Consider the following 24,707-nt stretch of genomic DNA (forward strand, 5'->3'; position numbering starts at 1 on the left):
TTTAAATAACTTGGTTTAAATGTAATATGTTGCTTCAAATTTATTTAAAAAAAGTTTTTATTGCAAATTAGTTTGTTATATATATAATACAAACATTAAAATATTGCAATGAGCATAAAAAAATATTTTGATGAAAAATAAAAAAAGTCATGTAATACTAAAATCTTTGAAAATACATTGGTAGTTCATATCTATGAATTTAAGCATATTCTTATCAATTTAAAATTTAAATATAGTCTTACATCAATAGTAAAAAGAGAATATAAATTGGTTAAAGAAAGCAAATCAGAACATGAAGTGCAATAAAACATTTTTTCCAATGTTTTGTGCAAAATTTAAATTTTTATAATAGATTTTTTCAAAGGAAACATCAGGTCTTATTTATGATAAATGAATCTCCAAATAGCACATGTATTTGTTATACTTTTTTTTTCTCGCATATGTCAAAGTGACTTGTAGATAATTCTTTATTTATTTTTTTTTTTTTATTTTTTTCTTGAAATGTATTTTCTACCTTTGTAATTCAATTAAATTACTCTGTAGTATGTATTTTTCCTTATTGTTTAAAAAGGAACATTTAACTTTTAGGTCCAATCCCATCTAAACCAATAATTCGTGACAATGGCAATGGAACTTTTGATGTTACTTATCTGCCACCTCCAGAAGGAAGCCCATGCAATGTGAAAGTGACTTATGGTGGAAAAGACATTCCTGGAAGGTGAGATGTTTATCATAAGCAATTATAAATATTTTCTTCATTAAAAAAATTAATTTGAGTATTAATACCAAAATCATAAGATTACTGTCAAGCTTATCACAAAGTATCATTGAACTTAATTTATTTAAAACATTTTAATACATGTTTCTTTGTTAATGGTATGTATTCCATTTGACAGAATATTGTAATTAATTTCTTTAATGTGTATTTTTTTTATCCGATGCAACATAGTTAAAATTCTTTTATGGGGAAAGGGGGTTGGTGAAGGAAATGATTAATTTAATTTGTAAAATGATGGATCAGACTAGTGACTAGAAAGAATATAGCTCAAATTTGTGACATAATTGTGGTGGTGTGGGCAGAGCTCTGACTAGGCAGCTATTTAAGGCTATGGAGAGTGAAGAGTGATTTATTAGCCTAATAACCATATTAATAATTCTTTTAAAAATACATTTGGGAATTATAAAATATTAGGACAATATTGATACTTTGCCCAATATAAATTGTTAGGCTCGTATATTTCATTATATCTACTCTAATAATTACATAAATGTATCTAAACTTCAAACATCTAGTTAAATAATATTGTTTCTCAATGTGATACCATGCAATTGTAAGTCATATATAATATAAAGTTATTAAGATAAAAAAAATGTATCAACTTGCTAATGATTCATTTATATTAAGTCAAAAATTTGTTAAATTATGAAACTAAATTTACTGTTTTTTTAAAAAAATCTACCTCTTGATATAGTAGTTATTAAATGTGCCATAAGCTGTTTTCACATTAATCAAGAAGTTGGAGGAGGAATTTAAATTAGAGGTATTTTGTGTATCATCTATTTATAGTTCAGAATTTTGAGAAATGGTCTCAATAACATTAGCAAAGCTTCTGATTGGGAAAATAGAAGAAGAAATTTAAGCATCTTGTTTAAAGATATATTTATTTCTTATTTTAAAATTATACTGAATGGAAAGTGAGACAAAGCCAATTGGATTTGCAATATAATTAACAGAATACTGGCTCGTCTAGATGGGCCAGGCCCATCTTTTAGTTATAAATAATAGTCGTAATTATCTTGAATGGATTCATTTAATTGATATGTAGCAATAGCAATTGATTGACAGCAATATGTGTCATATTGATATTACAGCAAATACGATTGTAATATCAGTAACAGTATTAAATAAATTATTTAGTCAGTATGAACAAAATTCTTACTTTTCATTAAATCCTTTATTATTGTGACTTTCTAATTATTAACTTATAGCAAGAAAAAAAAACTTGTTTGGAATTTTAAATAAGGAAAATAAATTTTAGAATAGCAGGATATTGTGAGAAAGAATGTATGTGGTGCACTTATTTTACCGATTGATCATATAAAAAAAAGTGTTTGGAAATTTAATCACACAAGTAGTCTGACACACAAGCAGTGTTTGGATCATGACTTTCATACTAATAGATTAATAATGAGACAATTAGTTTCTGCTGCTTAAAATAGGCAACTGAAGCATTTTATCAAATAATAACAAAAGTGATGAATTTAGTTATTAGAAGTTAATTCCAATATATTTATTGAAGATCCAGGCACCTTAATATCTAGACAAGAAAAAAAATTTCTCATCATGACCTTATCATTTGGTAAAGGGTCAGTATTTTTGATACTTGTATCAGCAATTAAGCCATATTTGGGAATGTATGATATAAATTATCATTTTAATTTCATCTGTTATATAAAAACATTATTTAAATTTTTATTAGAATTTATAAAAGTATGGAAATAAGTATAGTAGTACTTCTTTAATATTATTTGTACTGATTAAAAGTGTTGTTTTTATATTGAAAATTTTTCAATTTTATACTTTATTTAGTTATTGGTTGTCTTTGAAAATAAAATATCTTTAATTTACTAAAAAGAATAAAAATTCATAATACAGTCTGTTTTCTGTATATCAGTATTTTAAATATTATGTGTGCTGAAAGATGCAGTTTTTCATTAACTTTATTTAATAATTATCAAACTTCCTAATTTTAACTAATCAAACTTCATTTAAGAACTACTAATAAATTTTTGCTACTCATTACAGTCCATTCCAAATGAAAGTGAAACCAGCTGTGGAGCCACAAAAAGTAAAACTGTCTGGACCAGGAGTGCAGAATAAAGTACCAGCTAGTATTCCAGTCGAATTTACTATTGATACTAAGGAAGCTGGAAAGGCAAATCTTGATGTTCAAATTAAGGTAATAAGTTTTTTCATATTTTTTCGCCTTGATTGAATTAAATTTTTGTAATATTTAATTTTTGTTTTGCTTGTATTTGTTTAATGGTATTATATTGATGATTATATTAATGGGAAATATATTTGTTTTGGTAGCGGCCAGATGGCAAGCCATTGAAATCTCAAGTTGTAGATAATCAAGATGGTACTTACAAAGTTCGTTATGTTCCTGAAGATGTTGGTCCTCACAAGATTGCTGTGAAATATGGTGGCCAGGATGTACCTAACACACCAATAACTGTGAGCAGTTATGCTGTAGGTCAAGCAGACAAATGCAAAATTACAGGTTTGTTATTTTAAAATGTTTCATTACAAAGCAATGATTTATGAACTAGAATGTAACTGCTTTTTGTAATATTTAATATTAATTAAAATATATGTATACATATTTTTTGTTTAACATACATTTTTGATATATATGTTATTTAAAATTGTATGCAAGTCTTGTGGAAGAAATAAATAAACTTAGAAACTCAATGAATTTTTACTAACATTCTGTTTTATCATCAAATGTATCCACATCTAATGATAAAATGCTATCTAAGTAAAAAATGCTATAATGAGATGAAATAAATTTGATTGAATTATCTTATAATTAGTATAGACTTCTGATATCATCTGTATTTTTAAAATAATATTGAAATGTTTTTCAGAGGGTGTTGAAGATAAGGTGTCTATTGGTGAAGAATACTGCATCACTGTGAAAGCTGATGAAGCTGGTATGGGAGCAGTCACCTGTAACATCACCAGTAGCAACATACAGGGAGATGTTGATATTCAAGTTGAAGACAATGGAGATGGAACATTCTCAATTTTCTATTCAGTTAAAGAGACTGGCAACTATACTATTAATATTAAATTTGGTGGAAATCCAATTCCTGGTGGAAGTTTTACTATGGAGGTAAGTTCCATTTTCAGATATGTGTGCATCTGGTTTTGCATCGACTGTTTAGAGGTGAATTTCAATGAAATTTTTATAAATTAAAAAATGGGCAGAGTAATATTTCTTAAAGGAAGTTTGTATATTATAATTGGGCATAACTATGAAATAGGGAATTGGCAGTAAAGTTCTACAGTTCACAGTTTGTTATACTGCTCTTACTGCAGTGTTAACAATCTATTGTGTGAAGATTACTTTATTTTTATTTGTCCTGAAAAATTAATCCATTTGGATACAGTTTTCAACAGTGATCCACAAAATGCTTTACATCTGAAAGCAGTAAATGCAGTAGCATGTATAAAGAGGTTTAAGTAATTTATTGAACACATTTTTAGATTTTTTTTTCTTTCCTTTTTGATTTTGTAAACTTATGCTATTATTTACTTAAAAATATTGGAAAAAAAACTAATTTAAATCGCAAAATATTAATAAAGGAATGTTTATTAATAGATGTCTTCAAATTTCAACTGTTTCGCTACCATTATTCTTGCTGATTTCGCAATTAACAAATGAATGTTTGATTTTTTTTAATACATTGCACCATCTTTTACAAATTGATTTTAGCTCAAAAGTGCCATGATGATTAGTCAGGATATTCTTTAATGATTAATCGGTTAGTGAACCAGTCCCCAAAATGTAAATTTGTAGACAGTTTTTGGTCCCTTCTCAGGTCTATAAAGCTGTTTGCTATTCTTTTTAGATTTTGAAGAATGTTTTTAATTAATATCAAAATTACAGTGGGTTTATTCAAGATCACAGCAATGCATGCATGCTTTATAAGCACTTTGTTCATGATCTAATTGTTAATTTCTAAACTATTGAAAACTGACATATATTTCCCTGAATATGCATGTATAGTTATGCTATTTGAGTCAATGAATACAGTTCTGAAAAAAAATAAAAAATCAAATTCTGATTTTTGTACAGTCTAATTAGTTTTAACAAAAATATGTGTAAAAATATTCTCCACTTGTTGACATTTTCAACTTAAAAGAGTGTAATTCATTTTGTGACGAAAAGTAGACGAATTGTGATGCTTTAAATGTTATTTGCTTAAGACAATTTTGGACTTTCTGATGGTCATCTAGATGAAGATCTGCCAATCAATGGGCGTCTTTAAGAAACTGCATCGTTTATATATCTAAAATAATGCATTTATTTTAAGCAAATAAGCAGTCATTAGTTTTATTACAGGTCAGCCTTAATAATAGTACAGTGGAGTTCTTCTTATTTTTAAGTATTATTGTGATCAACCTTTTAAATGTATAGATGAAAAAAAAAAGTTTTGCTATGTATCTTGAAGGGGTTTACTTAAAGTGTGTTTTGAGGATCATAAAACTGGTTTGGTTTTATAACACCCTTATACTTTTTGATCATAATTGCACATAAAATTGAATTTTTGTAACAAATGTGTTTACCCATGAATATTGTAGAAGAATTGTATGTCTTTAGTGTCAGATTCTAAAATACCATTCTAAATTTCTTTAGCAGTTCAATCCAGTTTTATACAAAAATAAAATTAAGCATCCATTTGCTGCCTGGGAAGTCACCAAGAATGTCCATTTATAGCATTAGGTTACAAACTTTTTCAGATGAATTAATTACGATAAATCCTTTTTCTATTACAAAGTGAAATATAATTATTAATGATTACTTGATTCTGAAATTAAATATATAAGAAATGCTTTAATTTGCAGCATTACCTATTATTATTGATTTACTTGAAATATTCTTCATTTTTTTACTTTCTCTTATATAAAGTATAGAGAAAGTGTTGTAATCGTTAAAAATTTTGTATCTGTTTCACTTTCCTGAATTCAAAAAACACTTTTTTGGAAACTATCTGTGACAAAGATAACTCAAAAATGCTTTGAGCTAGACGGATGAAATTTGGTATAAGGTATTTATACGAAATTTGTAGATTTTTATCAAATTTTAGGCAAAATCCATCCTGAGTAAATTTATCTGCCTAGTTGTTCGAATACAAGTTAACAAAATTATTACAAATGGAAAAAACTAGCTGGATAAAATTCTGAAACACAGATTTAGCAAATATAGTGTAGGCGTCAATCCAAAAAATGAGCTATATCCAAGAAGAGATGACCATCTGCCAGTCTGTACTTTCAGAAACGTGTAAACGTGATACCTTAAAAGTGCAATGATTTAAATATATCAAATTCTGTAATTGTAACTATAAGTGTGCTTCTGTATCAAATTTTTGTCTCAGTCGGTTGCAACATTAAAAGAAACTTTTATCAGTCTTAAAGATTAAATGTGAATTTTCAAATCATTGTTTAGTATATTATTCGTGTTTTGCATTCACTACATTCTGTTACGGAATTTCTATTTGGTTTCAAATTTTAACTTAGTTATATTTTTAGATTTAAATATATAATATTATATATATTTAATGATTAAAAATCTAACTTCATGATAATATCTAAAACTAAAACATTATATAAAATATGTATTACTGACAATTCTTATTGACTTATAGAGATTTAGAGGTTAAAGCCCCTTAGAGAGATTTAAGGTATAAAATGTTTTCTTACCTGTAGAAAAAGTAGAACTTTTTATTAACTTGCCTCATACCATCTTAATACAAGGTATTATGAAGAATTTCTTTGAAACTTTTCTCCTTTAAAAGCATGTGCAACAAAGTTCTTAAGAATAATTTTGGAAGTATAATTAAAACTGGCCAAAAATCATAAGGATACAAGTAACTGAACATTAGACTGAAAGAGTTTACTGGATTCCTTAAAATGCTACAAACGGATCATATTACTAAATGCATAAATGAAAGCTAACTAACCCCCCTCCCTTTGTTTTTTGCAGTGAATTTAATGAAACTTTAAGCATTTTTTTTAAAGTAGCAATTTGTTTACTTGTCGCTTTTGGTGCATAACTTGATTTGAGGAAGAATTCTTGATATATTGTCAAACATTTATATCTCTAAACTTTTAAAAAAATAGGTTGATATTTATTTACAGCAATTTGCAAAATGCATAGAAGAGATGGAATAAGTTTTTTTCATATATTCACCCAATTTTTTTTTTTTTTTTTTCTCCTATGGATACTTAAATTTCTCTTATCTAAATTTCTCCTATTTCTCCTATGGATACTTAAAAAAATTTTCCATTGAAAGAATTTTCTGCACATTTGTGGAAATAATTTTCCCTCATTACTTTTTACTTTTTTTTGTAATATTTAGTTGTAATGATTACTTAGTAGATCACAATTCAAATTAGAAATGAAATCCATAGCAAATAACCAATTATGTTACAGCTGAAAAATATAATAACAGGAGAAAATTTGGAATCTACAATTTATTCGCATTTACATCTTAATTTTAATTTTATAAGCCATCTTCGTATATATTTATTAATTTTATAAATATTTAAAAGGTGACGGTATTAAATTTTGTGAATTTTTAGCTGAAGGATATAATAACTTATTAGTGCAATGATTTGCCGTTAAAGGTTAATATAAATGGATCATTAAGACATGGCGTTTTGATGATTTAAAAATTTTACACTTTCGATATTCTTTTATAAAAAACTTTAATTTGTAAAAAATCGGCTGTAAAAAAAGTTTTTTGTAATTTTCGAAATATTTTGTGTGTTTATGTTTTTGCCACTAATTTCTGTTTTGCGCATGTTTTTTTTAAACTTCATTCTCATGTTTAAATGTTATGTATCATTTGAAGTGATTTGTAAAGTTGTGGCAATTCTTTCGATGCAGCAAACGATTCAGTAGGTCACTGCCCTCTTATTTATTTGTTATGGCAATTGGGGTAACGGCATTTTTAAAAATTTCCATTAAGGAAGTTATGTTCTTTTTCGGTTAATATTTTTCAAATAGACGTCTTTTAATTAACTGAATATTGTTTTCATTTGAACTTTACCACAATAGGATTAACATTTCAAAGAAATATATAACTTTTCTGTTTTTATCATTCATTGAAACTCAAGTATCCAGACGCTTTTGCTTTTTCCGGTATTTCTTGGAATCGTTTGAGAAACGAAACCCTAACTCTTGTCCTCTAAATAAGCCGATTATCTCACTGGGGCTCCGAACTGTTGATCTTTTGAGCAGACAATTAGTTGATGGAAGTTGAATATCTTGGCAAGAGTTGTCACATTGCATGAGCAAAAATAACTTCTCCCAAAGAAAACGTTATCCAGCCGAGCTTGCATATAAAAAAAAAAAAAAAAAAAAAAAAAACTTTCTTTCTTTCGAAGCAATAGCCTCTTACTACTTTATGGATGAACTGCTTGCTCTGTGGTGAGAGGACGCAGCGCGTCAACGAATACTTTACGCCCCACTCACCAATGAATTTGAGAGGAGATTTATGCGTTCCATTAGTTAGGGCTGCCTCCAAGAATAGCTCATCCCCATCCTTTGTGGCGGCGTGATAAACCGGAGAGGAAAGAAAATATTTGATCTAGGAATGATAAGAACTGTCGAATGGCGTTTAAAAGGCCAACAAACACGAGTGGTTTCTGTCATCGCTTTTAAAGTAGATCTCTGCCCGGGAAACCTCTTTCTTTTATTTTAAAGCCTGCATTTCTTTATTTTTTCCGGGCATTTCAATATTTACCAATGAGTTATTTTCGAAAAATATCCAATTTGGTATTTCTGTCCTGCAAGAAGTGAGGATATGACCAAATATTAGATTTTTTCACTTAGAATTCAATCTTGCTTACCACTTTATAAACAATATATATATATATATATATATATATATATATATATATATATATATATATATATATATATATATATATATATATATATATATATATATATATATATATAATATTATGCATAGGAAAATCCCTTCTGTACATTGCTCAAAAAATTTATTCTAAATTGAGTTACTTTAGAGTTGCACGAATTTTTATTCAAAATGCGATGAATTATTCAAATTCTTCAGTATAAAGATATAAACCTTGCTTTTAATTTGATATTCTAATCACTTTAATATATTATTTTGATTATAATTTCGGCTTACATTAATCAGTTAACTGTTTTTGACGAGTATATTCGTCGTAGAAAAAGCCCAACATTTTGCGTTATGACGAATTTATTCGTCTGGAATTTGTGTTTCTTTAGAAAATGCGTATCTAAATTGTGTCGCAAATCGTCACTACTTATTGCTCTTGACGAATGAACTCATCATAACGCAAAATGCTGTACTTTTTCCATGACGAATATACTCATCAAAAACAGTTAACTAGGTAATAAAATTTAAATTTTTTTTAAGCTTTCGAAATTTTTACTTTAAAACAGTAAATAAACAAACTAATGATATCTATAGTCATTCTTGTGTAATCATAAATAGATATTTCTTCTTACTAGAATTTTTATTCTTAGATCTTAAATTTAATTATTATTATTTATTTCTTAGTGATAATTTAGATGATTTTATTCGATAGAAAATATAATGAATACCTTGATTGCGATAATTAATCTTCTCTTAAAGCTCAACATTTTCTTGGATATATGTGAAGAAGTAACTAATTTTTTTTTTTTTTGACGCTTAATGAGAGTTTTGCATTACTAGTAAAACAGGGAATGAATCTTGCTTGTTAAACGATGTTTCTCTGTACTCAGTGCGGACAGTTTTGTTTGACATCCTTGATGTACACAGTAAACAGAATAAGTACGAGTTTACTAAAAAAAACGGCTTCAATGTCGTCTCAATTGGATGGATAAAGTCATTTCTTGAGAGAAACGTGAACATCGGAGTTAAGTATAAGAGATTTTTCTGAAATTAAACTTAACTGATAATTTGGTGATTCAGCCGAAGGCATCAAATATATAACATAGTTTCATTAAAGAAATGAATCATTTTTGTATATATATATAATAATATACTTTTAAATCTTGAATGCATTTTCATAATATCCATCTTAATATTAGTGAATTCATGGTATATATTACTGCAATTTGCAAATCGGTTTTAAAAAAATAACCTTTTTTTTATATTTAGAAAAAACGAATAATTTTCATATGTATTATTGGAACCAATTATTTTACATCCTTTTTATGTAATTTTATATTACTGATGGTAACGAATGTCTGCGATTCAAAAATATGAAACTTTTTTTATTTTTGTGTTGACTCTTTTTGTTGCAAAATTTAGACGTATAGTTAACCAGAAGATCATAAGTTACGAATATTTTTCTTGAAGGTTTTGGTTTTAATAATTTTTTTTTTCTGCCCAAACGTATTTATTAAATGATAAAACCTCTTTTAAGAATATAAATTGCCACCAAATGAAAGTTTTTGCATCGAAATACATTAGTTGGTTATATTTTGAATATTTTTGTATGTTAAAAGATAGATGTATAATAGAAATGAGCAATTATTTATGTTTTATTCGTTAAATAATCATTTATTTTTGTTGCAAGATCAGCGGATATAGTTTCTGTAATCGATTTTGTAACGTTTAGTAACGTTTTTAAATCGCCTTTTGGGGAAGATGTTAACATATAATGCTAGGTTTCTTTCCTTTCTGTTTCTTTCTTCCCCACGCTTTATCTTCGCATTATTATTAAATAAGGTATCAGGCCAAAGACAAAAAATTACCACACTCGCTGGTAACCTTATTTTCGTTTCAGTTTTGTGTTGCTTTTTCTGCTAGTTGAGTAACGAAATAATGAAAATAGTTTTACAGGGTCAGTAAGTGCTGATGAAAGCTCTGAGCCAGATAACTCAAGTATTTGTTTTCTTTCTGTGTGGTAACAGCTTTGCTTTACTTGAATAAGAGCAGAAGCGTTCAAACTAAAACGAGCTGCTAGGAATTTAATTTTTTTGAAAGGAGATGCTATTCTGTATCGCACAGCATGATTCAGCAGCACCTGTCGTGAGAACTTGAACGTATCTTTCTTCAGAAAATTTTCTTATTGAATAAAGCCATTTGCATATTTTAATCGGGAGTAAAGTTTGAAGAGATTTAACTTGCGTTTGTGTTCGTTTTGTAACTACCATATTACAAAATGATTTTTCTGCATATCTGGAAAATAAGAAACCAATTATATTATTTATTTACGGTTAAAGGAGGTTAAAATTTGCTAAGTGGGCAGAATTGTTATTTTTTGATGAATATTCGTCAGATTTTTTTTTTTTTTTTTTTTTACCTTGAAAGGTTTTTAGCTAATTCAGAAAAATTTTAAGAAGAAAAAGTTTTAGCAGCTAACTTATCTTATAATGAAGCTATAATTAGCTTTGCTTCGTTTGCCTGCTTTTCATATTTTTGTTCAACTCCCAACAATTTATAAAGAACATGACATGACATTCGTGACATTTAAAAATTTGTTTACTAAAAAGTACTAAATAATTTATTTACTAAATACTTTACTGAAATCATCTCGGTTAGATCTGCATTGCTTAAGAAAACTTCTACTGTTTTTGTTTAAAATTTTTTAGATATTTCACTGAAATTGAGATGATTTAAAGTTTTTTAACTCTATATTTTTTTAATTACTAGATATTATTTTTTCTATTGTTTTCAATTACTAATTACTGTCTACATTTTCAATTATTATTTCGATTACTAATTACTGCCTACATTTTTCAATTATTTCAGTTACTAATTACTACCTTAAATTTTCCAGTTATTTCAATTACTAATTATTATCTTTCAATAATTTCCAAATACTAATTGCTATGTTTTTCCTTCTAATTTCAATTACCATTTTGCTATTTCTGTATTTTTAAATTTGCGGAACTTTCTGTTTAAATCGTGGTTTAAAAAAAATTTAAATATTATCTGTCTTAAAAGTATTTCCTCGCTATATTATTAAAATGTTTTATTGTCACTTTGCGGATAAGAATTCTATATAATTTATTCTTCGATGTCTTGCTTGACTTGAAAAGGCTTAGAGGTGATCCGAAAGAAATTTTTAACCTTTCTACTTAGAAGCGTGAAATCGGAAAGAGGGAAGGGATGCGTAGGAGTTTCTTTTATCTGCATGTGAACTTGGTAAGTAATGGGGGCGTAGGAGCGGAGAACTGGCATACGACTCATTAAAGTTAAAAAAGAAGAATAAGGAGGGAATTCAGGACTTCTGGATGAATTCCAGAAAGACTCATTTAGTGCTTTGTAACGTATTTACTGTCTGAAACACAAACGAAAGCAGCATCTCGATATAACGGTTTATGTTACGAGATCTCCAGAAAAATATGAAGTCAGAAAAAAAATTGGATTTTAACTTCATTTTTTATTTATAAAAGAAAATTCCGTTAAAATTTTTTTACAAAACTATAGATGGATTTATTGAAAAATTTTATTTTCTGAATTCTAAAAATTGTTACTTTTTTTTACTAGTAGAGTTATTTTAAGTTACCAGTTTTTCATAGGCGATCGATTTTTTTTTTTTATTTTTAGTTATTACTGTTTAAATAGGTGAATGTTTCTTCAGAACGATTGTAGTCTTTCCTGAAGGACTGGCTTTAATAATAGGATAGGATGCGTTGATTATTGATCAATTATTAATATTATATTAGTTTGCATTCTTTAACGCCTAATTTTCAAATTAAACAAAGGGTTGAAATTTGTGAAAATAAATATCAGTCAAAATAGAGAAAAAAGATTTAAAACCCTCCGTTTTTATCAAAAGTAATTGATTAATCGTCAGTTATTTAATTTAACTTGGTAAATTTTAAAGAAATGCTTACTTTGAGGAATTAAAATATTCATTTCATTTCATTACTAAAAAATAAGTATTACAAATATAATCGTTTGCTTTATAACATTTTTTATGCATCAAAGAGATTCATTAATATATGCAGACTATATAGGATAATAGTCTAAATGTATGCAAAATTTAATTTTTCTCTTCCTAACGGAAAAGGAATTAGGCATTTAACTGCGAAACTATGCCAAGTTGTATTTTGACCAAGAAAATATGTTGTTCCTTTGCCCAAGCTAGAGTTACAATGGTATTTTGCTTTTTTTCATCTTTTATTCTTTTTCCTACTGATCTTTGATGGAAAACTGTATTCAAAATCATTTTCTTAAATTGTGAAAAAGATGGTATTTTATACATATCTCTATTTGCTCTTTCCCATACGGCCTATCACTAGATATTTTAATTCAGATCTCAAAAACTATTATAATGATGGGAACTTTGTTAGCCCGAAGTAAATTTTCTCTTTTTATTTCTCGTGAAAATTAGTTTAATCTTGAAAGAAAGGTCGATCAAAATGCGTCTGAGTCTTAAGTATACTTCAGTCTATAATTTAATATATGATATTATGTAATATCTTGATTCTAAGTGATTTAATCTTTAGATTACATTTGTATGATTTCTTTCTAGCGAGAATACTTTTCAATCTTTAGATTACTTTGAAAGACAATTTTCTTTAATTATTTATACAATTTATCTTTCATAAACGACCCAGTTTGAAGAATCTGCACTGTTAGTCCTCTAAAATCACAAGGCTCGCGTAATTCTTCTTACTAAGAAAAAAAAAAATTGATTATGATCTTTCATCCTCACAACAATCATCAAATGCATCCATTTAGCAGGGAGTAAAGTAAGTGGTAAACCAGTTACCACATGTGATGTCACTAAAAGTGGCTTATCAACTAATAATTCAAATTATATCATTGAAGGGTTCAATGCTTTGTTTTCTTTAATAAGAATGTTTTCATTGATGATGAGTTTCAACTTTCATCTGTGATTGACAGGTCAATAATTCATTAAGATTTCTTACGTGGTAGGTTCGTCAATACAGATTTCGACTTAGTCTTTTCAGGCTAAATATTTCATTGACTTCTTCAATTAAATTCGCTAAAAATATGAGAAATTTCCCGAGGCTCTAAGAAGAATAGAAACAAGTAAAGAAAGATTAATAGTTAAATCAAAGATTAGCAGACAGTTCGGAAGAACTAGCTTTATTGCAATCAAATAATGCTCCCAAAGCTAAAAACATAGAAAGGAACTCAAAAGAAACTCTATTTTTTGTAAGAATATATTCTAAAAATGTTTATGGTTTTTATAAATTTTAAAGATTCTCTTCATTCATTAAATAATAACATAATGAATATATTTTAAAATTAATTAATTTTTTTTAAAATTAAGATTTCTTGCGAATAATTTGCTTTTATATATATAAAAAATATTTAATCAATTTGTATTAGTCAAAATAATTGTTTTATCATTTTATGTGAATACAATTCATTTTCCTCCGGCAAATGTTACAACACCATGTGATAGTATTGACCACCATGTAAAGGCTTTTTTTTTAAAAACTTAAAAGGTATTTTGTATAATAAATGTATTGTATAATAAATGCAAAAGTAGCAGCATTTACATCGGCATTCGCAATTTAACTGTAAATTTACTTACGAAGCCAATGAAAAATTAATATTGAAGGTGGGTCAAAAGTACAACACTTTCCACTACTTCAGAAATCCAAACTAATTAAGTTTTGATGTAAACAAAATTTTCATGCCTTTGAGACTATACAATAAAAATTATCTATAATTTTGACTTCATTAAAAATTTGATATTGTTATTAATTTTGTTTCTGAAGAGCAAATAATTTTCACAGGCTAAATACAATAGTCGAACTTGATTAATCGAACATGACAATTCCTTCATGTTTCGTTACCATATAGAGAAGAAAATTCTTAGATTTTATAGAAGTAAAGGAAAGGCACTTAAAATTTATATATATAATAATATAATTAAGTATTTAGACATTTTAACCATTGTCTGTGTTAAGTTTATTTATTCGCTATTTTAAGATTTACCATATATTTAGGTTTTTATTATTATTTGCTTACTTTTTTTCATTTGTTTCGCATTGTTGTGAATAAATCCGTCTCTCTTGCTGCATTTTTAAGTTCTACCTTTTCACCCTTTACAATAAATCTTCTTTAAATATTTAATTCCCTTTAAGAAAACAATGGTGAAATCGCCAAGTCAGTATTTGCTTGATAAACTGAATTTAGAACAGCAGATTTCATTGTTATTTCCTCTTTTTTTTTTTTTTTTTTTTTTACTTAATTATTTACTTTTAGACTATCTTCTCACTAAACAAAATGCTTGATTCAATGATTACAAGTTCGTATTGTTTGTCTTTGAAGAATTCTTTTTACTGAATTAAAATAGGAGGCAATCCATATTATCTATTCTTTTCTCTAAATCCTCTAAAAAAATCTTTGAATCTCGCTCGCTTTACTGCTACAAATAGAAGAAAAAAATTCTAATCGTTTGATGAGATGTAGATTTTAAAAAGTTCAAGGCTTATAATTTTTTCTCTTTCGTGAAAAATAGGGAAGTGTGATCCAACTTCCTGAAATTCTACCGAAGAATCATAGAATTTTCTTTCGTTTTTCCCTTGCCAAAAAACTTGAAAGAGTCTTTGTGTTTAAATTGGCTAAAGAGATAGACGCTTCAAACTAAGATTGATGAAATCAACACAGCACAGGGAACACAGAAGGTTTGTTCATATCGAACGAAACTAATCTGTACTTATCGTACCTTTTTCTCATCTCATTGGGATTGTGATATATAAAATGAAATTTTATTTCCTTTGTGGAAGATTTATTTGATATTGATTGTCTTTTTCTGACGGTTCCCCGCCCTTTGTTCTGAATGTGTTTAGTTTTACGATAGTTTTCAGCTTTGTTCAGTGGTGAGTGACCGTTCTTTTTCACTTCCGTTTAAATTTGTTTTAAAACATCCTCTGCATACTGTATATGCAATTTTTTCAAATATTTATTTGATCTTAAGCCTAGTTTAGCTATTTTTGATCATAATTTCTCTAAATTTTTTTATGGAAAGCATTATTTATTACTGTGACTAGCAGATTTGGTTTAACGATACCAAAATAAAATCTTTTTTTTTTTATAAGTGAAACGACTGTAGATTGCACCAACTGATTGAAAAGCGAAGGTGTCCGTAATAATTGTAACCATTATAATCAATTACTACATTTTAGAATCACTCCATTAATTCATGCTTAAATCTTGTTTAATTTGTGTTAAGAAAATGAAACAAAAAATATAATTTTCTGAAAAGAGTTTTTAAAATTACAACTATTTTATATATTGAATTTTTTTAAATACTTTCAGAATAAAAACTGATCTAGTGATCTCATTGAATATTCTTGCTTATATGTTTGTTTAATTATACTGTCAAAATTATAATTTTACGCCTTCGTTTTTCATTACTTTTCATCTTTTGTGAAAAAATGTCGCAGAATTAACCTGAACTTCAGCCAAAAGTTTCGTCATTAAAGAATTATCCGTAAGAAATTTTTTTTTCCTGCATTAATTACTTGAGGATATTGTGAATACCCTTGTGCAATATTTTTATTTGCATTAACCCCTTAAAAGTTTTTGGATTCTGTTTCAAATGTTTCTGGAGAATCAATCAGTAATTAAAATTTAAGTAATACTGTAGTTCTGAAGACAAATGGACAGTATCCTCAAAATCATTCAAATAAGAACTCTGTCTTAATTATAGTAGAACTTCGAAAAATTTAATCTTGTATTGCGTAAGAAACTGTGTTTATCTGAAATATTAAAATTATTTAAGTAATCTTGTTGACTTTTTTTTATAACTAAAATTGCTATTTTAAAATAAAGTTTAAAAAACTGGATTAATAAATTACGATTATATTACTATAATCTCTATACATTCATGTGCATTAAACATGTCAATGTATGAAATCTGGAAAGTATTTGTAGCATTTTAACTTATTTTGGGATTTTATTATTTCTGTAGAATCAGTTTAGTATTTATAGTTTTTGTATCATGCGTGAGAAGAAAATGATTGCACCGAAATCCAATAATAAAAAAAAGGCCTTTTAAAACTGCTACGTGTGGGATTTCAAATAGAGTTGCGTACGGTATATTAATCTTTAAACTCATGAAAGCATTAACACCAAAGCTTCCGAAAGAGGCTTCACTTTAGTATAAACAAACCAATTGATTCAGAAAAGCTTGATTTGAAATACTACGATAAAATCTAACGATGTTATATAATTGTTGAACGAATCTTGTAAATTTAAATTTTCATTAAATACTTTATTTTTTTTTTCCCAACTTATTCGGGAATGCTAAAAAAACACCTGTATTTAAGATTGCAAAATATTTTGCTACTGAAATGAAGTAACAAATTAAGATAAGCAGTTGATTCGATCATATAGGTAATGATTTTTCCATTTCCTACCACGAGCTACTATACCTTATTTTCTGATTTTAGTTAATATTTAGATATTTAGGGTGAATATTTTTTAAATTTTGTTTTCGTTTTTATCACTTATTTTTATCTAGAATTTTTTAAATGTATATTTAAAATAATATTAATTTAATAAGAAAAGGGTTTATTTCTTAATCAAAGGCTTTTCTTAATCAGCCAAATGTGATGTTTTCTTTAATCGGTTCAGATCGGCTTTTATCTGCTTATAAAGAGGGTGGCTTATCGACTTAGTGACAGTTTGTTGTTATTGATTACTTTACATTAATAGTCATCTATAATACCATCACTAATAACCATAATTTATAATAGTCTTTCGTCAAACTACAAATGGGACATCGATCTAGCCATTATTTGTCGAATGATATTTTTTTCACTAAGGTAGAAAATTTTAATTAAAATGTTTTTTAAACTATTTTATAATTTTTAAGAATTTATTAATCTTTTGCACACGGATAGTGACTCTTATTCACCATTCAAGATGATGCATCATTCTAACGCTTCATTTATTTAATTTTGCTGGTTAAAAAATACCTGCAAAGTAGTAAGAAGATGCAAATTAACTAAACGAGATAATTCAACTTAAAACAATTATATATATGTAAGCATTATTTTATGTGAAGCAGAATGCAGTTTGAAGACAGTGAAGAGACTTTTGATTTCGTGACGTCGTTTTATTTCATCTTGAAGAAGCAGGCAATTTTTATAAGCAGAGACACGGACAAGGCACGTCCGCCACAGTGTGGCACAAAAGCAGAAGTGGGGAAGAAGAGCGAAATAAATTATCCCTCGTCTTATATAATATGAGATATGGATAGGGAAAATATTTTTTTACAGTGCTAATATATTAAGATTCTGATAGGGATTTCTGACTCATGTCAATCACAAGTAAGGGAAACACAGGGATCTTTAAAAAAAAATGTGCTTATTGGACATTTTTCTACCCCTTCACGCGGAGCGTGAGAATGTGTCGGCGTTTAGTCGATTCAGCAATTTTACAAAGCTTATCTTGAACTAATTAAGTAGAGAAAGTGGAAGTGGATCACGAAATAAGAGAATATTTTAGAGTGAAGTTACTATGGGCTAAATTAAAATAAAACCTTGGAAATTAATTAAATTGAAATTAGAGTTAAAATATAATATTACATATATTTATTTTTCGGAACAATAAACAAGTCTTGGTATTGGCTGAGTAATTATGTATCTATTACTTTTCCGAGTGCAAAGGGTTAAGTATGTGCACCAGGTTAACTACAATGTTATGTCTTCTACATCTCTGATGTCAATAAAAAATATTTATTTTACATGATAAAACAAAAAGTAATGATGAATGAAAAAAGTATTGGAAGGGAGCACTTGAAATCCGACGATTTATTTAACTCGGTCTTATAAATATTTCCTAATTTATGTCGTCAGTGTAACTTGCTTCGTTGACTATCGCTTCCAAAACACCGACAGCAGAGATGAAACATACCCTATCCTTTGATCAAAGATGTATGGCTGTTTCCTGCTCCTTTTTATTCAGCTGTCACTTTCGATTGTCGAAACTACTCTCCCTCGACAATGTTCTCAGGTGTGTCATTATCTAGCGATTCGTCTCTCTCGAGCTTCCATCCTGTTTACAAAACGTTTTTGGCACAATTTTTGCGGAACGAGGAAGTCTGAATTTATTTAAAGTAGAGAAATATTGACCTAATTTTAGCTTTTCAATTAAAGTGATGTCGCATATTTGATTCTTTTTTCTCGTTTTGTTTTCAAGTAAAAGTTTGTTGTGATTATGTAAGAACGCATTAGCAGGTGCAAATCGTTGTTAAGGGGACGAAAAACAATGGAATAAAGAATAAAATGCTGATTATGCAGCAGTGAATCGAGCATTTAATGTCATATGTTTAGATAAAACAACATGACTTAGAAAGCGATTGCATAATTTTTTCCAGGTGGTTATAATTGGCTTGTTCAGTTTTGCAAATGAATTCAGCGTTTGATTCTTTCTGCCATTTGATTCCTAAGTACGTAATTTGTTGGAATCCTGTGGAAATATGCATTTTTAATTATTTTGCTGTTTGGTTATTGAATGATTTAAAATTCAGCTTGGGATCTTTCATCTTCTAAATTATATGATACTTGCTGTACGTTGTACTGAATACAGAGCATTTTTCTGGATCAATCTTTTCTGATTACTTTAAGAAAAGCTTGTTTTTTGTTTCTGTGTATATGGATTTTAAAGACTATTTTGCTCTCTAAACAAGTTATGACTTATAAAACTAATTTTTTGTCGATAAATTATGTTCTTTTGTAATACCGAAAGATAATTCTTATATTTTTTTAGATAAAGGAATTTATGAAACAACAAATTACCAATTTCTTAATTATAATAAACGAAATAACATATAAACAGTTTCGTTGATGTAGAGTTGAATAACTTACGAATCATTTTTAATATCTAAAAGTATTTCATTTATTTTGATGCCGGTAGCTTTATAAAATATAATGAACTTTATGATAACATAGATTTTGTTTCCTCTTGTGAAATCTCTTATAGTAAGATGATACATCCCCTATTCCTTTTCTTATAACTAGAATATGTTCGTACTTCAAGATACAATTGATATTGAATCTGTTGTGCCCAATATTCGTAATCCTTTTCCAACGGAAAAGAGACTTCCATATGAGGATCTCAGCTCCATTAAAAAAGAATTACAAATTCAAAGGATAAAAAAAAGTTTCAGGATTACAATATTCATTTACTTTTATGGCGAGTTCGAAATCTGAAATATAAGCTTCTGTAGTAGATTTGGTCGCATTTTTCTGTAAATTCGTCGATTGTCACCTATTTGCTATGCGAGTTGTTTTCATTGATATTATATCTTTTCAAATCTAATCCGTTGTTTAGATTGACAGATATTTTAACCCTTTCTAGGGCCGTGGGAAGTATGCTTCTCACCAAATTTATCAATCTTTGTATGAAATTATGTAGGTTGGCATCAGTTCTGACAAATTTTTTTAGAAAGACAAACTTAGATGCTTCAGTTCTTTATCTCACACAAAATGACGTATCTTGATTTGTTACTTAATTATTAATTAACCAAATTAATTAATTAATCGAATTAAATTTATCTAATAAGTTAAATGAATCCCTTTTCTTATTCTAATTTCAAGCCAAAAAATATTTTAGCATAATATGACTAGAAAAAAATGGCCCTTTAAGGTGTTAACAAGAGTAATTTGATTAGTTGTTTGGTTTTCTCGTATTCTAAAATGGAGAAATATCAGAAGCTAGGATGGAGGATATGAAATCGCGTGAAAAGTATAGAAAACTGCTAGAGATACCTTAGAAATTTCCAAGAAATTTTTGTCTGTCGTGTTATTTGGACAGCACTGTATTAGAAATAATTATATACAATTAATTACAGCATTTATATTCATTCTATTATACAAAATTTCTCATCTTCAAGTAAAAAATTCTGTTTGAGAGTGCTCACAGATACATTTGCTGAAGCCAGACGAGACAAGGTCACCAGGTAAACAGGATATGTCTCACCTCTAATTCATTTTCAAAACATCGCCAACATTTCTCGAACTTTCTGGTCTTCGCTTATGCTATCTCTGAACTCTTAATAATTAGGTTCTAAAAATGTCAATTGTTGTTTCTAACACAAAGCGAGGCCTCTTTTCCTAAATGTGAGCATTTCACCAAAAATTGCTGCTTCCGTGCACCTCGCGACTGAGGAACAAACATCTCTTTCTGCGTTTGTTCTGCGACTTGTAGAGAAAAGCTATTTTCAACCTTTCTCAATTCTTTTTTCTTTTCTTCCGACCGACAATTCTTGCTTCCCATTTTCGGGTGTCTGACACCCCGCCCAAGATATCCAATGAGAGTCTGCCCGCCCTCTTCTCCGCTCCGCATCCTCCCTATCTTCATCACTAAGATCTTCTCCACGCTGATTATTGAAATCTAGTGCCTCGTCATCGGATGCGATCCTTCGGATATTAAAGATTTGCTGTGAGTATTTTGTGGTCACCTATCATCCCTATACCTTTTTTAAATTTTACAGATTCCTGTTTTTTATTCGAATAGAAAGTGCTCATTTTCTTACAGATACGCATTATTCAACATTTATTTAAGTATGCGCTTTTTAAAATTGATTTTCTTGATCATCAGCTATTTCTATGGAAACAAACATTTTTGTAAAGATTTCTTTTCAAATATATTGACTCAATTTAATTTTTTTTCAGACTTTGAATTATAAAAGCATTGAATTAATTTTTCTTTTGTTTAAAAGTCAGACTTATCCATTCATAAAACAGAATTAAGTGTCTTTAAAATTGGTGGGGAAACGGAAAAAAAGAAAAGTCCTAGAATGTATTTGTCCAGTTTAACAATTTCTTAGTAGTGGATCTGTTAACAGTGCTGATAAGTTTTACAAATAAATAGCATCACTTATAGGATATATTTCATACCAATTCAGAGTGTGGTTTTAATCTTACATTTTTTAAAAATTAAAACTTCAGTATATTTATTAAACATATCGATTATTTTTCAAACAAAAAGATACAATTGCACGTACCAAAGATTTGGATCTGCTTAATTAAAGAGCTTTAAATGGTTGTTTTGTAATTTACTTATTTTTTTGTTTTGTTTCACTGGTTGAAATAGCAATTTATTTAAAAAAATCTGTCACTTATCTAAAAAAATCGTTTTGCACTGTATTTGATGTTGAAAAGACATTTAAAGATAGGAATAGGCTTCTCCAAATTCTTAAGTTTTTCTTATTAATTGGCTTTACTTTATTTTTAAATTATTATTTAAGCTATAATTGGTTGTTTGATTGAATTGACATGCTTTTGTTATACAGCCAGTCTTTGTTCCATATTTTCATTTTTCCAATCGTGGCATGGATTGGTGGTGGTTCATACGTCCTTAAGTACTCCCTTTCAGCGTAAAAAAAAGTTGTTGCAAATTTCCTGCTAAATCAAAATATTTTCTTCTTTATCATAAAAAAAAATCGAATTTTCTATTATCGATTAGCATATTTAAAAATAAAAATGTGTAGATTGAATTGACAAATTCATCTTGTTCAAATCAACCACAGAGCATTGAATTTCTCTACTTTGCTTTAATTTGTTAATTTTAATGCAAAACGTGCCCGTTTTAGACCCTAAATGAATACTTCCTTTTTTCACTGCAATTTTAGAGAACTTCATGAACTTTTGTGATGATCCAAAATATGCTTCTTGCTGTCTTTTATTTCCAAGTTGCTATTAATTAAATGAATTATAAAACGAACTACATAATCTGTTATTGAAGTAAGACATTCTACCTTGTTTCAATCTTTTTTTTTTTTTTTTTTTTTCGGGAGAGGACGGGATTTTTATTTTTATTTAGCGATCCAAAAACATTCTTTTAATATTAAAATAGCTTATAAAAATGACTCATTTTAATGTCAAATGGAATCGATATTTACATGGTGTATAAAACGTGACGTAATTTGATCAAACGCATTCTGTTAATTCCAACTTGTTGCACAATTACTCATGACAATGAGGACTGCGCAGTTGCGCTCAATAACTCGCTGCTGTGCTCAATTCAGAAAAAAATTATCTTCTCATTTTTCAGTCTCATTGCACTGTTGTTGGATCCGTTATTATAGCATTTTCCATTTACATTTGAGTTATTTCGTAGAATTTTTTTAGACTTTTATTTCTATTGCCCATTAAATGCTAAGCAAATTTTAGCAGGTTTACTGGATAGTAATATAATAATCTTCTTAAGAATTATTAAAAGGAGCAAAATCAGATATCAAATAATAAACAAGAGCTACAGTTACTTTATTAATGATGCATTTGACTGGTTGTTGTCACATATACTTAATTGACTATACCACCCACATTGATAAATTCATGATGTGGATCATAACTTGTTCAAATATTATTACAAGCAGAATTTATATGATGCTATATTTAATAGGCAGTTACTGAGGAATGATTCACTTTTCAACACTTGTTGCAGTTAGGAGCCTTAGACAGTGGTACAACTTATGAAGTTCCTCTATTAATAAACGGATCAATCTGGTTTCACATTTTAACTCAATGAACACGTTAATGTTTTATTTAAGGCTTTTTTTTATTTTGTTAATTTTTGTAAAAGTGTGTATTTATTTATTATGACTCATGTCATCTTCATCCATGCTTTTACGCAATATTATTTTTTAAAAAAATGCTCATTATTTATACAAATTTTAATGACTCATGAAACATAATGAAGCAGATATATGAATCTCACCAACTATACTTCACAAAGTTTTAATACTATGCCAATATTTTATATTTCATAGAATTTATTTTTTGCAAATTTATTAATTGAGCAATTAAGCTAACTGCATTCTTTGATTGATTTTGTCTGTGGTAGGTAGCTGCTTAGTTGGAAATCCATCTCTTTCTTTCAGTAAAACTTAGAAGTAGAATTATTAAAGAAGGCTTTCAGTAAAACAAAAATTTTTGTAACAAAAATGGTTGCATACCAATATTATGTGTTATCAACATCAGAATTTAAACAATTCTTTTGAAGGTGAGAGCTGTTTCCTTCTGGTAGCGGATTTTGGCGTGAATCAAAAACTGCTTACTTCATACACACACACACACACACACACACACACACACAAAAAAAAAAAAAAAATCCCTAGCACACTTGTTCTATCACATTATTTTTGCTATATGGGATATATTGCAGAACTAAATCTAACTCTTTTTTTTTTTGGCCGGAAGAACTGCATATTCATCAAGAACTGTTGAATTTATCTTAGCTTTTTTTTGTTGTTTACTTTGACATATGACGTGCTACACAAATCCCGTTCATGAAAACGTTGAAACAAATCATCCTATAGCTTTTTGACACAAGGAAGTGAGTCGGCTGCACTTTTCTAGACAAACTTCTTGTCTTTAGGTACTAGTGGCTATTTTCCCTCCACTTTAATTATCAAATGTTCCTTAATATTTCATTGATATATTAATCTCAATGAGCTGTTTAAATTAATTATGAATGGAAATTAAAATATGTCAGCATTTAGAGACAGCAAAACTATTTTGTATTATCTTTTTTTCCATCTTAACTATTCTTGGTGAACTTTTTTTATATTTTATTTGTAAGCATTAACTTTAGTTTCCGAAGACTAGATTCTCTATCAAATGTTTTGCTGTTTGGTGCGCTTGAAAATAGTTGAATATTTATTCTATACATCGTGATATCGATTACACTTTAACAAATATTTAGTCCCATTTTTTAAAAAAACAATTTGATTATTTACATGGATCGATCTTTATTAAATTCTTTTTATTGACGCTGCATTCATATCCATAATTTCTTGGCATGCATAGAAAGGGTTTTCTTATTTATTCAAATTTATTCTTTATTGTGCATTGGTTAGATAGTTCACACCAAGTAATCTATAGTTTTAGATACGAATGCATGTTAATCTGTTAGTAATACCACTTCATTTTCATTTAAACATTACGTTATCTTTGATTCTCTTTCAATAACTATATTTG

General features: G+C 28.0%; 1 protein-coding gene across 3 annotated transcripts in view; it reads left to right on the top strand.

Moving 5' to 3' along the window:
• LOC129963499 (filamin-A-like) overlaps positions 1-24,707 on the top strand; it is a 152,429-nt gene that overhangs the window by 102,514 nt on the left and 25,208 nt on the right. For all 3 annotated transcript variants that reach the window (XM_056077922.1, XM_056077924.1, XM_056077923.1), the window contains 4 exons: positions 589-718; positions 2,807-2,960; positions 3,095-3,284; positions 3,652-3,899. In XM_056077922.1, the coding sequence (XP_055933897.1) occupies positions 589-718; positions 2,807-2,960; positions 3,095-3,284; positions 3,652-3,899 (722 nt within the window). The remainder of the gene's footprint in view (positions 1-588; positions 719-2,806; positions 2,961-3,094; positions 3,285-3,651; positions 3,900-24,707) is intronic.

The sequence above is a fragment of the Argiope bruennichi genome, chromosome 3, assembly GCF_947563725.1.
Source record: "Argiope bruennichi chromosome 3, qqArgBrue1.1, whole genome shotgun sequence".
Classification (NCBI taxonomy): domain Eukaryota; kingdom Metazoa; phylum Arthropoda; class Arachnida; order Araneae; family Araneidae; genus Argiope; species Argiope bruennichi.